This window comes from Hakea prostrata, unplaced genomic scaffold (assembly GCF_041222555.1).
Source record: "Hakea prostrata isolate BN-2017 unplaced genomic scaffold, UWA_Hpros_2 contig_18, whole genome shotgun sequence".
Taxonomy (NCBI): domain Eukaryota; kingdom Viridiplantae; phylum Streptophyta; class Magnoliopsida; order Proteales; family Proteaceae; genus Hakea; species Hakea prostrata.
Window position 1 is genome coordinate 466,023 of NW_028291137.1, and position 16,411 is coordinate 482,433.

Here is a 16,411-nt window from a genome sequence, read left to right on the forward strand (position 1 = left end):
ATCTTCAAGGTGCAGTTTCTTTTCCAACTTTGATAAGGTTTTCAAGTATGGAACTCCATCATCAATCTCCATAGGTTTTTGATCAAACACCATGTCTTCCACTGAGATGGCCCATAATAGCCTTCTTCCTTCACTTCGGGTCTTTGGACCTATAAACAAATGGGTTTTCGGGTTAGGGTTTGGGCAAGGTTTCACATTTTTACTTTATAGTTAAAATACCAGTTTTAACTATGGTATTTTCCCCCCCTTTTTTAAGGAATAGGCAATTTGTAATATATTGGGAATTTTTTTAGGGGAGAGGGGTTATTACATTATATACTATTAGATAGGATCGAACCACAACCTCTCCACTGGGAGATGTTAGTTTTACCAATCGACCAACCTGAAATGGTAGAAAATGACCTTTCTTTCATACAAGGTGAAAATTGCTCTTAGAGACCTATCTGTCTCTCAGTTGGCAATTCACAATTAGGTTCATTTATTGGACTATTTCAATTGTAGATGATAACAATGAGGTTTGCCCTTCAGATTTGACTAAATCCTTCTAGAAATTCAAATACTAATAAATTTTTTCATAGCTTTCCCGTGAAACGCATGACAAAATGGACAATATAATACGAAATTGAGAAAACCATTTATCCGTCTCAACTGTTTAATTATACTAAGGGTGAGAAATCAGAGATTTAAAACCTCGTCTTCAGCTAATTGGTATTCCCAAGTTCTCCAAGAAGCAAATGACATCTATGATCAAGAAACAAAATCCAGTGATGCCGAATTACATGAATCCCACAATCAGTTCTGGTGCAAAGAGGAATGGGTGCTATTTGGAGGTGAGTCATTTCCAGAATGCAAGAAATTACAGTCATTCTAAACCATCTTTTACTCCTGAAGCTAAAAACTCAATATTGAAGAAGCACACTCCAAAAGCACCCAAGCTCGCGACACCAAAGAGCTCTTCTACAAAGAGGTGTTGTTTGAAACTAGAAAACCCAGATGATTCACTATGTTCTAACTTAAATGCTGGTAAAGCTGCTTGTTGTTCATCTACTTTAAAGGATTCAACAAATCTTCTTGACTTTCTGATGCCTGCTACAGAGATTCCAGATGAATTATCCTGCTCTGGTATTAGCTTTGAAGATGACAGTACAGACAATATAAGCAGGAACCCAATAGAAGAAGAAATAAGGTCTTCAAGATCTGATCAAACCCACCAGCCAGTTACAGCAAAAGCAGGTCCCAAGAGTAATTATTTTGAGAAAGAAATGGAAAAAGGAAGCACAGCAGGGACTGAAATGGATGGAAAGAAAAATGCAGAGGAATCGATGCTTGATCATGCACTTATACAAGCTGTCACTAAGCTTGCTCCAGCAAATAAGAGGAAAGTGGCATTGCTTGTCAAAGCTTTTGAAACAGTGATGATCTAACATATCTAAAAATACAGGCTGTTTTGTGAATACGCATTTTCATCATGGGCACTTGAGTCTTTTCTTGCAGGTTTAAAAGGATACGGTGGACATTTAAGATAAGAGGCAGGAGCATTGTGGTCATAACACAGGGCCATATATATATATGCTTCTTATTCAAGTGTTTTTAACACTAATCTGCCTCATTCTCGTTCTGTTCTTTTGAAGTCTATCACTCGCAGCGAGGGAATTCTCTCTAGGGTGTAGGGCTTACTTGTTTTCTTCTTCATCTCTTGGATTTAATCTTTGATTTTGTTGATTAGATCAAGAGGCTTGCTTGGTCTGTACGAGTTAGGGAAGGTTGTTGTACTTGTATTTGAGCCTCACGGTCGGTTTGTAATATTGAGAGGTTGTTTAGGTTGAGAGATGCATAATGCTGTAAACTCTATATTATTGTACCTTTTCTTTAATGTTGTTACTGCAAGATCTCTGAATTGTGTGACTCAACCTTGAATATGTAGGATCCAACAATCGCAGCCAAGTAAATACTGGAGTTCTTCTCATTTGTGCTTCCTACATGGGACATTATATGTTTTTATCTCAACTAGTTGTAATCATGAGAAGTAGATTAGTGAGCTATAAATCTTTTGGAATGAATACTATATATGTGATTTATCTAAAGCTTGCCACGGGCTACTTTTCTGTAATTTTTGAAGAAAAATTGAAGCTTTCTTACTTCTATGTAGTCTTTCCCAAACAATTTTTGTTGAGAGGTTGTTTTAATGTCTTGACCTCCTGCCACAATTGTGATCTACCAACCATTATGCCAAGGCCCAACCCTAGCTCCAAGAACCTAGTATGATATTAAAAGGACATCATATTACATGAACCTAACATGATATATATTCTCCTACTAGTTTTATAATTATTTAACTATAAGGTGGAACTTTACCCTTGGCTCCAGGGAGATTTAGATTCTTAATCTCATACTATGAGGTATTGATCTTTACCAAGTAAGCCAACCCTTTGAGATTTGTTTATATCTTTTTTGTTTTTTTCGGTAAGACCTATATTCAATCATTTCATTATCTTTATACATTTTATATATGACCAGTACCCGATTCGATACATAACTATTAAGGAAATATATATGTATTCACACCAATGAATTTATATCATTTTCTTATGAAAAAAGCAAACATTCATAAAATAGCAAATATTTATATATTTACATAAACATAATGATTGGTCTTGCCTCACAATCCCTATCCTGATCCAAGGCTAACTCAAAATAGAACTCAAGAACTGGACATGTTCTAGACTATCAACAAAGGATAAATTACTGCCTATGAGAGGTATTTTGTCCTAACATAGAATTATATTAATAGATCGAGAGAAACAACCACAAGAAAAGGGGAAGACGAGTTCAACATAAACATAGGTGGATAGTTCCCCTAACACCTAAAAGGCTTAAGTAATCTAGCTTCATGAGAGATGTAGTCTGCATGAATATTTATTGAACTGTTAACATAGCAAAAAACTAGAGTCAAAGAGATTCTTTAGTTTGATAACTTCCTACAGTTCTAGATATGAGAGATTTTGTATCAACAAAAAATAAGATATCAAATAGTGACAACCAACTGATGATTCTTCTAGGAATTGACGACGTGCCTAAAAGGGATGCCATTGTTTAGAAGTCTAATAAAAAAAAAAAAAAAATTAAATTATGGAACACATTTCAATTTCTAGAACATTTTCCACCAACATCGTGTGGAGAAAAGCAAGGGTGTAGAGATGTAAGGGACTTCACTACAACTTTTGCAGAGAAAGATCCACTCTAGATAACTTATATTTCGACTAATTCAAGGATGGAGAAAGGGGTAAAAGAAGCTATTGCTTGTACAAATTGTTTTTTTTTTTGGGCGGGGGGGATGTGAAATCCCCAAGATCCTAACCTGGAAATTCTTATTGTAGGTGCCATCTAGATAGAGATCATTGGGTTAGATTCTGAACTAATGAAAATATATGGAGATGATGCCAAGTTGGAAGTTCTGTTAGAGTTTGGAAGGAGATCTAACTCAAATGTTGCTAGACTTGATAGATTGATCAAGTATATTGTGATGACATGTGAAGAAGGTCCTGGAAATTAGGTAAGACCCTTCTAGAATATAGAATGGGAACTAAGGCAGAACATGAGCTTTAAAGGCCTTGATTCTACTCCTGGAACAAAAATTCTAGGAGTTGGTTGATTGCCTTGGTCGCCCTAGGCGACCAACCCAGGCAACCAGTACAAGCGACTAGCCTAGTTTTGGGTGAAAAAGGGAAATTTAAAAAATTTGATTTTTAAGCCCTATTTAATGTGTTTTTTGTTCTAAAACATGTCATTATAATTTGAAGTCGTCAAAGAACGTCAGAGCTTGTCAGGGAACACTCTGCAAAAATGAAAGACAGTGTGGAGAGCTTTTGACAAAGTCTCCGAACGACAGTTTTACTTTTTTAAAGGTTATTAATTACTCATCTCCTTGGTTCTAATCCTCTTCTATGATTGATTTCTTCTCTTGTCTGAACCTAGTTAAAAGCTTCTAATTCTTTGTATCAACTTAATTCTCCTACCCTCTTTACTCTAGAGTATCACTTTATGAATTAGCTCCACCGAAGAGGGAATGAATTATCTGATACCCATTCTCATATTATGCACTAGAAAAAAATCCAGATTGCTAATTTTATTAATGTAGTGAATTACAAATGATTTCATTTGCAGTTCAATTTCGAATTGCATTTCGTTTTGGGTAGAATAGAAGAGGTGTGGGTTTCTTTTGAAACTATTTGTATGAAAAAAAAAAAAGAAAGAAAAAAAGAAAGAAAAGAAAAAGAAGGTAACAGGAAAAAGAAATCCAATGAATATTTTTTTTAGTGCTGAGAAGAAGATCAAGACATGTAATAAGCCGTAGGAGTATAAATTGCTAACTATATATATATATATATAACAATCTAACCCTATGAGGATATGATAATTACCCTTTGTAACATATGATGAGTATTCAATTACAAGCTTTTTTCCTTTGCCAAGATATCCAAGTTGCATTGTTGAATTTGTTTTCTTATGTTTATAAACTTTTAGCTTAAAACAATGTGTACCTTTAGATTTTCTATTAAATTAATTACAAGAGAAAATCAATGGTGTAAATTTTTAAGAATATCAAAGACCAATAAAAGTCGAAGAAAGGAAATCTATTAAATTTTTAAATCTACCTAATCATTTTTTAGAGAAAGGAAGAAAAAGTAACCCTCAGACAATAAAGTGATAAAGTTGTCAATTGGTAGTTAAAATTATTATATAATTTGCATTCATGTCCATTTGGAAGAATTTATATCAAAAAAATTTCTCAATCGAACGGAATATGTACGTAAAACCGTAGGATACTATCCAAAACATAAGAATACCTTTATCCAATTTAGATTCCTTCACACCGGTAGCAATTAGACGTCAATTCTTCGTAATATTTTAGGTGTTTTTTAGTTGGCTTTAGTTGAATTAACCAATTTACCAGTTTTTGTTAAGTTTGGTTTAATTGAAATTTCGAAAAAAAAAATACAAGACAATTATCAGCTCTACCTTCTATAAATCATGAATGCTTCTTCCTCTTCATTTCATGGTGAGAAGGTGCATAGGAGAGTAGGTGCGTACAAAGAGAGAAGATGAGGATTTCCATAATTTTCTTGCTTATTATCGCTCTTTTCGAGTCATCTACTACTGGCTCTTTGCTCCATGAAAGATCAGTTGGATCCGGTACCCCCACCACCACAACTCAGGAATCAGATGAAAGAAAGGTTTGCTAGCCTTTTCTCTTTTCTGAGTTTTTTCATCTATAATTGATAGAATGCATTTATAGAGTCAAGTTTAATTGCTCTTCTTTGTTTCATGAACAGCCGTACATTGTATACATGGGAGATGCACATCAGACCAGAATCCCTGCTGTGGATGATCATCACAATCTCCTTGTTGATGCAATTGGAAAGTAAGTTTCAATTATCATATTGCTTGTGAGTGTATCTATATGCAAGTTACATTTCTGACGATTTCTTTTTCCTCACCTACTTTGTTAGTGAAAATATTGCAAGAAAGTCCAGGATACACAGCTATGGAAAGAGCTTCAATGCGTTTGCAGCAATGTTATTACCTCATGAAGCAGAGAGATTGCAAGGTAACCCCAGATGGAGAATTCTTTTCTTTCATTGTTTTCATAATAGATAATGTGGACTAACCCTAAAATTTGCAGACAAGGAGGAGGTAGGGTCCGTGTTTCTAAGCCAAAAAGTGAAACTTCACACCACAAGTTCCTGGGACTTCGTAGGGATGCCAATGAATGTGAACAGAAACCAAGGGAGAGAGAGTGATATCGTTGTGGGTCTATTAGATACAGGTATACAATAACTAACTTAATCCTTAATCGATTAGATTTAATGACGCAAACACATTAATTATCCATACATATTTCTTTCTTCAGGAATTAACATGAAGTCTGAGAGTTTCAAAGATGAAGGTTTTGGACCTCCCCCAGCCAAGTGGAAGGGCACATGCCAAACTGGACCTGAGTTTCCTCACTGCAATAAGTACTTATCTCTCTGCATATCTCTCTGTTATCCTTATAATGCAAATAAATGCAATGCTTGTTTGGGTTGAGATGATTTACTGAATGCCTAATTACCAATACTGATTAAGATTTCCACTTGTAACGATGTTGTCGAGAACAGTAAGGTGATAGGTGCAAGGTACTACAATTTAGACCCAACAGCAAACATAACGGATCCATTGTCACCGACAGATAGAAACGGTCATGGCACACATACAGCGTCAACGGTGGCCGGAAACCCAATCATCGGAGCCAACTATTATGGATTTGCCGAAGGAATAGCTCGAGGTGGTGTACCATCGGCACGTCTGGCCATTTACAAGGTGTGCTGGGCTGATGAATGTGGTGATTTGGATATCTTGGCGGCCTTTGATGATGCCATCCATGATGGTGTGGACGTGATCTCTACGTCTATTGGTGGAACTCCTTACGAGTATTACAGAGATATATTTGCCATTGGTACCTTCCATGCTATGAGGAAGGGAATCTTCACTGCTTGTTCCGCTGGAAACGACGGTCCCCAAGAAATGACTGTCACCAATGCGGCCCCTTGGATCATGACAGTCGCTGCTAACTCTATGGATCGACTTTTCGAGACATATGTGAAGTTGGGCAATGGATTAATGGTTCCTGTAAGGCTCCCTCCCTCTTAGTAAGTAGATCTCTTGTGTGGTTAAATTTTAATTTCTGGTTTTGATTTGTGTATTTTATATTGCAGGGTTATAGTTCAATAAACACAATATCACCGAAAAAGAAATCTTACCCTCTAATCAGTGGAGTCCTTGCGAGAAACCTTAGCTTTTTATATGATTCTTCACACGGAAGATTTTGCGATCCTGAAACATTGGATCCAAGAAAGGTGAAGGGGAAGATTGTGTATTGCTATATGTCTGCTTCATACCCAGTTCTACAATTGCCCAGTGCTGGAGTAATCAATGCAGTCATTTCCAACGGTTCACACATTGAGCAAGCTCACGACCATGCTAAGCCTGCAACCCTTGTTAATGTGGATTTCGATTCCCAGATTGTCGGATACATTAACAGTACCAGGTACATATGTGTACATTGATATAATTCATCGTGTGATAATTTCATCACTTACCAAAGTTCTCACCCTTCATCCTCCGGAGTTTACTTGCAGAAAGCCACGAGCAGTTATATACAAGAGTATTTTAAGAAACCAATTAGCCGCATCTCCATTTTTAGCTGGTTTCTCTTCTCGTGGACCCTTTAACATTAGTAGAAGCCTCCTCAAGGTATCTCACCTTCTCTCAAAAACGACACTAAGAATAGGGTATGGAAATTAGTGATGTAATTCAGTTTTGATTTGAATGCAGCCGGACATAAGTGCACCAGGGGTGAACATACTTGCTTCATGGACCCTGTTTGCTGCTCCAACTGAAAATGACTATGATAAACGCCGTTACCATTACAACATAATATCTGGTACATCTATGGCTTGTCCTCATGTTGCTGCTGCTGCTGCATACATAAAGACCTTCCACCCAGATTGGTCACCGGCTGCTATCAAATCCGCTCTCATGACCACTGGTGAGTTTCTGCATTTACCAACTCTTATTCATGCTTGTTTTGAATCTCAAACGACAACTGTTACTCTTGAATTTGCAGCAAGACCAATTAATCCCAGTCCTTGGGGGAAGTCTATCAATCTTGAAGGTTTGGGTTATGGGGCTGGTCAAATTGAGCCAACGAAGGCGGTTGACCCTGGCCTGATCTATGACCTTGATCTAAATGCCTATATAGGCTACTTATGCAAGGAGGGCTACAACGACACAATTCTTGGTTTTCTCTCTGGGACCAAGGACTTGTCATGTAAGGGAAAAATTGCAGAAGGCTATGATGAGCTTAACTATCCGTCCATTAATCTCGACCTTGGGAACAACCAACCTATTTCAGCAGTGTTTAGTAGGACTGTGACAAACGTAGGGGCCCCAGATTCAGTATATACAGCAAGCGTGAAGACACCTCTTGGTCTCCATGTCACTGTAATCCCAAACAAGTTGGTCTTCAAATCTATCCTGGAGAAGAAGAGTTTCAAAGTTGTGATGAAAGGACCTGTTCTTGAGGGAGATGACTCAAGAATTTTGCAAGCATCACTGGAGTGGACTGATAACCGGGCACACAAGGTCACAAGTCCCATCCTTGTTTATAGGCCTGCATCTATTCAGGCCTGAATGTGTATCATACAAGGGGGAAAAAATCTTTATGTGTAGAACCATGTCTTCTCGTGGAATTAGTGAATTCAGTTTGACTAATTTGTATAATGGAAAATCACTCATTTCAATTTTTTGGGTGCGCAGGAGTATAGGAGGGTAATTTAACATAAAAGCCAGACTATGCTGTAATCATTAAGACTGGAAACCAAAATAAAATCATAAAAGCTAAAAATATACTGTTGTTGCAGAATTCCAACCCCCCATGTCGATCGTTCGAACCTGCAAAAACGTGCTCGACCGGTGTGGTCGAGTATCATCTCCAATGAACAAGTTAGTTCACTCTGAACAAAAGAACCAAGCCTCTCTATATCTCAATATCTCAGTTAATAGAATAACTTAAGAGCACATACCTTATGTCGATGGTAATATGTCTTTAAATAGTTCTCATTGGTCGGTTACATGTGGAGTTCTTGTTCACAGTTGCATCAGGAATATCTCTCTCTTCCATTAGTTGAACTCCCCTTGAGTAGTATTGATAGAGTTTGATATGGACTCCTTTTATCTCTCGTGATTTCTAATCTTATCCTCTGAGTTGACTTGGGTTCGACTTGAGTTATGGTGGTCTGGTCGGATTATATGTTCGACAAGAACAAATTCTGGTTTGACCACAACACATACTTACATATACTTTAATCACCCACCCTCCCCCTCTGTGTTTCAGATGATTCAGTTTATATGATACAAAGTGTTTAATCTATTTAACAATTGAATTAAAAATAGAGTAACCAAGTTGGTAGGTGACAAACCCACCAAGAATAATCCTCTCTAAACTAGAATAGCAGTGAGTAGGGTCAAATCCATAGAGATTGGTGAAGATTTATTTCTTAGTAAAAACTTTTTTTGGGGAGCGAGGGTTTAAATCAAGAAACTAAAGAATGACCAAAGAGTAGATGAAGTAAGTAAGAAGAAAATTTGGGAGAAAACCAGAATAGCAAATCTTTCAATCAAGAATTAATTTCAGTATTGATTTCATAAATTGATCATTGATTTAAAAGATAACAACTTTAATTTCAGGTAAACCCGTTGTAATCATTGAGGATTAGTCCTCTAACAACGAATTTTTCCTTGCTTATTCAATAACCTTTGGATTAGTCCTATGAGTTATGCCTATCAAATATCACTAAGAATTAAAGGCCCGACCACTAGCCAATAAACCCGAAAATGCCTGGTTTATAATTTAGATATACACTCTCATAGCAAACATTCTAGGGCATTGATTACCCTTCAACAATGTTGTTTGTCACTTATATTAATAATCATTGAATAACTATTCTAATTGACTAACTATTGAAGTTTATCATCAAAGAATAGGCCTCTTGTCTATGTATTAATCCAATAACATGATAAACATGGAAAATGTATAAGTACCCAAAAAATTAAATAAGTACAATATTTGCCGAAATCTCACAAATCAATTTTGACTGGACAGAGTTACCTAGACATGGTAAAGAAGGGGAAAAATAAAAAATAAAAAAAATATGAAGAAGATGAAAACATCGTTACCCTCTCTTCCTCCCTTAGAGTTGTGGTATTCTCTAGCTGTGATGGGTGATGTTCATTCTCTAGAAGTGCCTCCCTTCCTATATAGGTTTCTTTATGATATTGCCTCTTTTCTAATTTTTTCGTTTCCATTCTTCCTTCTTGCCAATGCAATTGTTCCCAATTCAATTGTTTCCATTATCCTCTTGCCTATTTGTTTTTTTGCATTTTCCAAGTTGCAAATTCAATGGTTTCCATTCTCCTTGCGTATGCAGTTGTTTTCAATTTAGTTGCTTTCCAATTCAATTTCTTCATAAGATGTCATATCATGAGGGAAATAAATCTTTGGTTATTGAATGGAGTTTTTTTTTTTACAAATATGTTCCAAATGTAGACTTAATCAAATCCTCTAGCTTTTGGGTCTAGTTCTTTGATTTGGTTTAGCGTTTCTTTGATTAAAAAATTTGGTGTTGCTGCTTTAAACCACTCTTTTTCTTGACTTTATATGCACATGCTCCAATTTGTCTGCAAAGCATATAAACAATAAAAATCCATATAAACAGCAGCCAATCACTTAAAAATACAAAGGAATTGACATAATATTAATGTTATTAAATGACCTATCAAATTCCCCCACACTTATAGCGTTGCTATCCTCAAGCGTTATTAATTAAAAATTCTTCCCTGACTTCAAAAACAAATTGAATTTCAACTAAGACTCGACAATCTTAAGTAAATCTTATCAATCAACATGGATGAACAACTAGTTTCGATAAATCATCAAATTCAAGATGCATCGGGATTCAATACCCTCTAACTAGGATTCACTTTATACGCTTAAGTATTTAAGGGTAGCAAAATCACTCAAATCAATCACAAAAGGACAATTATCATAGCCTTGCAAAGAAATTAGTCTCTCCACGACTAAGTATTGAATCAAGCACATTGATCCAAGGGTCTTTAACAAGTTGTAATGGGGCTTTAGGTAGGTTTTGGAAAAAAGGGAAACTAAGGTAAAAGGAATTAGCTGAAAGAAGAGAGGGACCGAGTTAGCTGATTTTAGGTTGTTAGAATTGGATTGAACTACACAGAAATGGATAGAGGATAATCGATACTAATATCAGTAAATGTAGAAAATTGTATATATGGTGATTGGAACATGACTATTGAGTTAAAGTATATTGACGATTTTGAATTAAAAAAAGAATTAAGGTTTAGGTATTAATAAATCTCCGTTTGGTGTCTAGAAAATGGTTAATACAAGAAGATTGAGACATTTGTTGAAACTAGAAGATTAGAGTTCAACACTAGCACCAGACCCTATGCCAAATGTGTCACACCCCACCCAGCCGGATCCGGTCATACTAACGTGGGAGTGATACACCACAAGACCTAGGTTCAGTGACAATTCTATACAACACATGATATAGCATAATTAAAAGGACAATAATAAATCAAGTTCAAGTATTAAGTTATCAAATCTAAAAATTAAATTACAATCATCCTTGTCTAAGAGCAAATAAACTCAACATCAGAGTTTGAGAAGAAAAATGATAGTTTGTAGCGGAAAACTCTAAGGAAAACTCTAATGGAAGGCGACTCCATAAGAACAATCTTGGCATGAGCATGAAGCATCATGTGCGGCCATGTCTTCTCTGATCATGCCCTCATGGTAATCTACCGACAATGGATCCACCATGGAAGTGGGGTCCTTATATCCTGTAGAAAAGTCTAAAGAAAAACATACACAAATAAAGGAGTGAGGTTAACTAACATTCATGTCATTCATTCATCCATAATTCCCACATCATATTCATAAGATGTAACACTTGCAACTAAAACATAGGGGTAGTCTTGGCATTTTGTATTGATATTCAAATAATTACCATTAAAAGGCGAACTAGTATGGGATTAACATAGTTACTAGGATTTTATTTGCTAAATTCATTCATAGGTTGAGAATTAGCTAGACGGTTAACAAGCACCTTGAATAAAGAAAGAGGTTTAGGGTTCAATGCCTTATAGCTGCATAAATTATATTACACATTTTGATATTGTTTTAACCCTCCGGATCTACTTTAGAATCTTGGGAATTCCATGCGTGGAAGTCAAAAACATTGCATAAATAAAAGAATGGTTAAATGATAAAGAAATATTGAATAAATAGAGAATAAAAGACAAATCAAATATTGCATGAGAGATAAAATATGTAATCAAATAAAAAAGAGGAATCCAATATTGAGGGAATCAAGTATTGAGAGAAACTAAGTATGGGAATATAAGGAAAACCTGGGAATTTAGGAGGAGATGGTTGATGGAATCGTGGAGGTTAGGAGGAGGGAATATTGAGAGAGAGAAATGGATGGTAAGAGGAGGGAATATTGAGAGGAGAGAGAAATTGATGGTGAAAGAAACGAGGATATAGGTATAGTTTAGGAAGAGACAATATTGAGGAATCTTGAGGAATATTGAGAGGAGAGAAGAAAGATGATGAAAATGTCGAGTTAATGGTGAGTATATTAAACAAGAGAATTGAGAGCCTATATTGGTTAAGCAAGAATAGAGAAGAAAGACAATGGTGTAGAGAAAAGAAGAAGATAATTTAGAGCGTTGAAGGCCCTCTATCTAAGGGTGATATTCTTTTTGTGATTTCTCCACAGTAAGTACAATCTTCATACTTTCAATATGTTATTGTCTTCTTTTTCTATGATCTAATTTATAGTTTTACGTGACTTCTTAGTGATTGATTCTTTTATTGAATTTATAACTTATCTTGATTATTAATACGTTTTATATGATGTTTGATTTACATAGTTTATTGGTATATGATTTATTTCTTTGATTTAATATTTTGATTTTGAGTACGAATACGTTTTAGATTTTGTCTATCTTGATTTATTAGTATCTTGTCTTTGAGTATATAAATATGTATTCTTTTAGATTATATTTTATGAAATTATTATGATCTATCAATAACTAATCTCTCCCTTGAATTTATTAATCTTTTCTATAAGCATGAATGTATCTTTATATTTGTGTTTTATTGGGTTATTTATTATTGTATTATGCATTGATTTTATAATGGACTATATCCAAAATTCATCATTTTCATATGATCTTGCATTGTTTGCATATGATTCATCAAGACATGTCATGGTCATATTAGCATTATGTGTGATGTTGAGTTAGTAGATGTTTTGGATGAGAATGTATGTTAAGGCTGTGTAACGCGCGGCAGCTATGTAACGGCATGGAACATACATTGATTCCAAAACATTTGGTTAAGGTAGATGGATGTTGGGCTGTGTAACGCGCGCAGGCCATGTAACGGCATGGGACATCCGATCGATCTTAGACCATGTATGCATGTGAGATGGTAGTTGTGTTTTTGGATGATAATGTATGTTAAGGCTGTGTAACGCGCGCAGGCCATGTAACGGCATGGAACATACATTGAGTTTGGAAACATTTGGGTTAAGGTAGATGGATGTTGGGCTGTGTAACGCGCGCAGGCCATGTAACGGCATGGGGCATTCTATCGACCCTAGACCAGTGTGGGTGTGGTTTATTTCTTTCTTCTTGGCATCATTGAGTCTCATTCATATCATTGGGCATGTCATGACTTTATTTTCTCACTTATACATGTTAGTTAATTTTATTTGTATAAGATTCTATTTAATTAAATATTACATATAAAAAAAAAAGGAAATTGTTGATATGTGTTAGGTTGTACTTGCTAAGTTTCTTCCCGAAACTTACCCCTTACTTCTACAGATGATGGACTTGATCAGAGGGATGATGAATATTCGGAGGATGAAGATCAAGATCATGTCTACTACATCTCTTAGGATAGATAAATATTGAAATTTCCTATTAGTTGTAAATCTTGGATTCTAGACCTTTACTTGGATTTCATTAAAATTATGAGATAATTCATGGAAGCATTTTGATTTATATTTGAATATTTTCCGCTGCGATCAGTTGTAGTTTTGGTGGATTTTTATTATTCACATTGTTTGTGGAAACTCTCTTAGTATATTTTGGTTCACTACCTAAGTAACGTCGATCCTTGATCAATAACGACTTTCTCCTTACATGGAGATTGGGGTGTTACAGAGGATTACCATGTAATTAATAATATATATAAAATGATGCATGATTATGATATGATGTTCCTAACTCTATCATATAGTCTCTATGGTTGACACACATTAATTTAAACACCAATCTCCTTTAGGCTATCTCAGTCATTCTCCCTCAACAAGAGACATCTTTTGAGTTCTCCACAGTTGTTAGGTGAAGTCCTGTCAAACCATTGTTGGGGTATAGGTCACCACTCTCTCACATCACCGTTTGGTATGAGATTTGGCACGTGTCAAGGATAATCCTAGGCCCAGTGCAAAGTCATACGGTCTCATACTACATATGGTCCGGATACTTCCCCTATGGCACCAACCAACTCAATTCAGTATCCAATATCTCCCCTCATGTCTAGTGCTCCTTTGGTTCGATATCTTCCCACCTATGAATGGAATCCTCAATGGGAGGCATTTGTTGGATCCAATTCCCTAACCCAATGGTCATCCACATATAATGCACGGAATGCTCTCCATGTCCTATCACGGGTTGATTACCAGTCTTGAACGCCCAGGAGCCCTTATCTATTATATGCAACCCTACTGCTCTATAATGATAGTGGGCCTACTTGACACTCAGGACTTAGCCACTAACATCATTGGTTAACATCCGACAATGTTTTGAGTTCCAACTTGGGGTCCTGCATGATAGAGGATAAAATTTTTGTGTCAGAAACAAGAAGATTAGCGAAAAGAACATAAAATCTCATAGGTCTAAGTGATTTTGGTTAAAAAATAGTGTCTTACAATTCATCATCTATTGCAAACTCTTATTTGACAATTTCCTCTTTTCCAATAGTCAAACCTTTAGTAAGTGCAATTTTCAGCTTATTTTTATCGCAAAAATCAAATGTTTTTTGAGCTAGAGTATCAATATCATCGAAGTCATAAACAACACATACATCATTTGGATATTTCATTTGAATTTAATGGTCTTGCGATCAAAATCCATAGCTAGTGTACCATCATGCGCATTGATTTTAGTTCTTACTATTTTCAATAGAACGGTCTCCCCAATAAAATCAAACTTAAGTTAAGGGAATAGTCTTCTTTCACATCAAGTATATAAAAATATGTAGAGAAAACTAATTCATTCACTTGAACTAAGACATCTTCTAACACTCCTTTAGGATAAACATTTGATCTATCAACCAATTGAATTATTACACTTATATTTTTCAAACGTCCAACATGCAAAGATTTATAAATAGATAAAAGGCATAACATTAATAGAAGCACCCAAATCACAGATGGCTTTTTCAACTTTCATATTACCTATCTTATATGAAATAATAAACAACTAAATCCTTGCATTTTGAAGGTAATTTTTTTTGTTACATAGCTGAGACATTCTCCCCCACACTTATTTTCTCATTGCCCTGCATTTCCTCTTATTAGTACATAATTCCTTGAAAAATTTTGTACAACTAGGAATTTGTTTTATAGCATCAATTAAAGGAATATTTACCTTAACTTTGCGAAATGTTTCCAGATCTCTTTTTCATCTTCAAGTTTTTTGATTGAAAATGTCTTGTTGCAAAAGGAGGAGATTTTACCTTCGAGCTTACACGTTGCAGAGGAGGCATCACTTCTTTTTCTTTCTCCTCTTTTAAATCATAATGACAAGCAATGGGTCCTTCTAATTCTTTGCCACTTCTCAAGGTCATTGCATTACCATTTTTCTTTGGTTTGACAATTGTTTGTGAGCGAATTTTTTCCTTGATTTTGAAGTTTACTCACTAAGATGCGAGTTTACTGATTTGGTCCTACAAGTTTTTTATACTTGCTTTCATATCCTGTGGGAACTGATGAGAACTAAAAGCATGAGGTTCAACTAGTTGCTCAAGAGACTTACCTTGCATATGAGCTTGTTGATATTGCTGATAAGCCTGCCTAGGCTAGTATTATTGTTGGGAATTGTTAGGTCTAGGCCCATAACTTATATTTGGATGATCCTTCCATCCAAATTGTACGTGTTTGAGTACGTATCATATCTTCTTTGTGATGGCACTAAAAATCCTCCAACAACATTGGCATGTTCATGAGTCTAATCTTGAAGTGTTGGGCATGCATTTGTGGAATGATTTGTTTTGAAGCAAAGACCACAAGCCTTCACTCTTTGGATATTCCCTACAACCACAAGAGCGGTTTGATTATCCAAATGTTGGTCAATGGAAGAGACACTTACTTCATTAACTTTTCTTGGTGGATCATCTCGTCTAATCCCAAATTATTGAGTGTTGGCAGCCATATTTGTCACATCCACCCAGCCAGTACCCTATCTGGAATACCTGAGTGTGTGATCCACATCCCCGAAGATCAAGTTTAGGAAGGATCATATCCACTTAGCATAATAACATAATCAAAAGCAAGAAGTTGAACCATGTAAGGAAGGATCCTCCGCACCGTAGCACGTGTTCTCTTCCATTCCTGCAAAAGCATCTAAAAACATGTCCCCGAAAGGGTAAGCTCAAAAGAACTTAGCAATTATTTTTGTAACAACCCCCGTTTTTCTAACCCGG

General features: G+C 35.8%; 1 protein-coding gene across 1 annotated transcript; it reads left to right on the forward strand.

Annotated features, from left to right (window-relative positions):
- The first annotated feature begins 767 nt into the window (after positions 1 to 767).
- Positions 768 to 8,232, forward strand: LOC148999293 (subtilisin-like protease SBT4.15). The gene is made up of 9 exons (XM_089141315.1): positions 768 to 1,412; positions 5,334 to 5,422; positions 5,511 to 5,608; positions 5,684 to 5,827; positions 5,912 to 6,017; positions 6,159 to 6,669; positions 6,756 to 7,087; positions 7,179 to 7,293; positions 7,375 to 8,232. The coding sequence occupies exons 1-9, from the start codon at positions 768 to 770 to the stop codon at positions 8,230 to 8,232; spliced, it is 2,898 nt and encodes a 965-aa protein (XP_088997441.1).
- Positions 8,233 to 16,411: the final 8,179 nt, after the last annotated feature.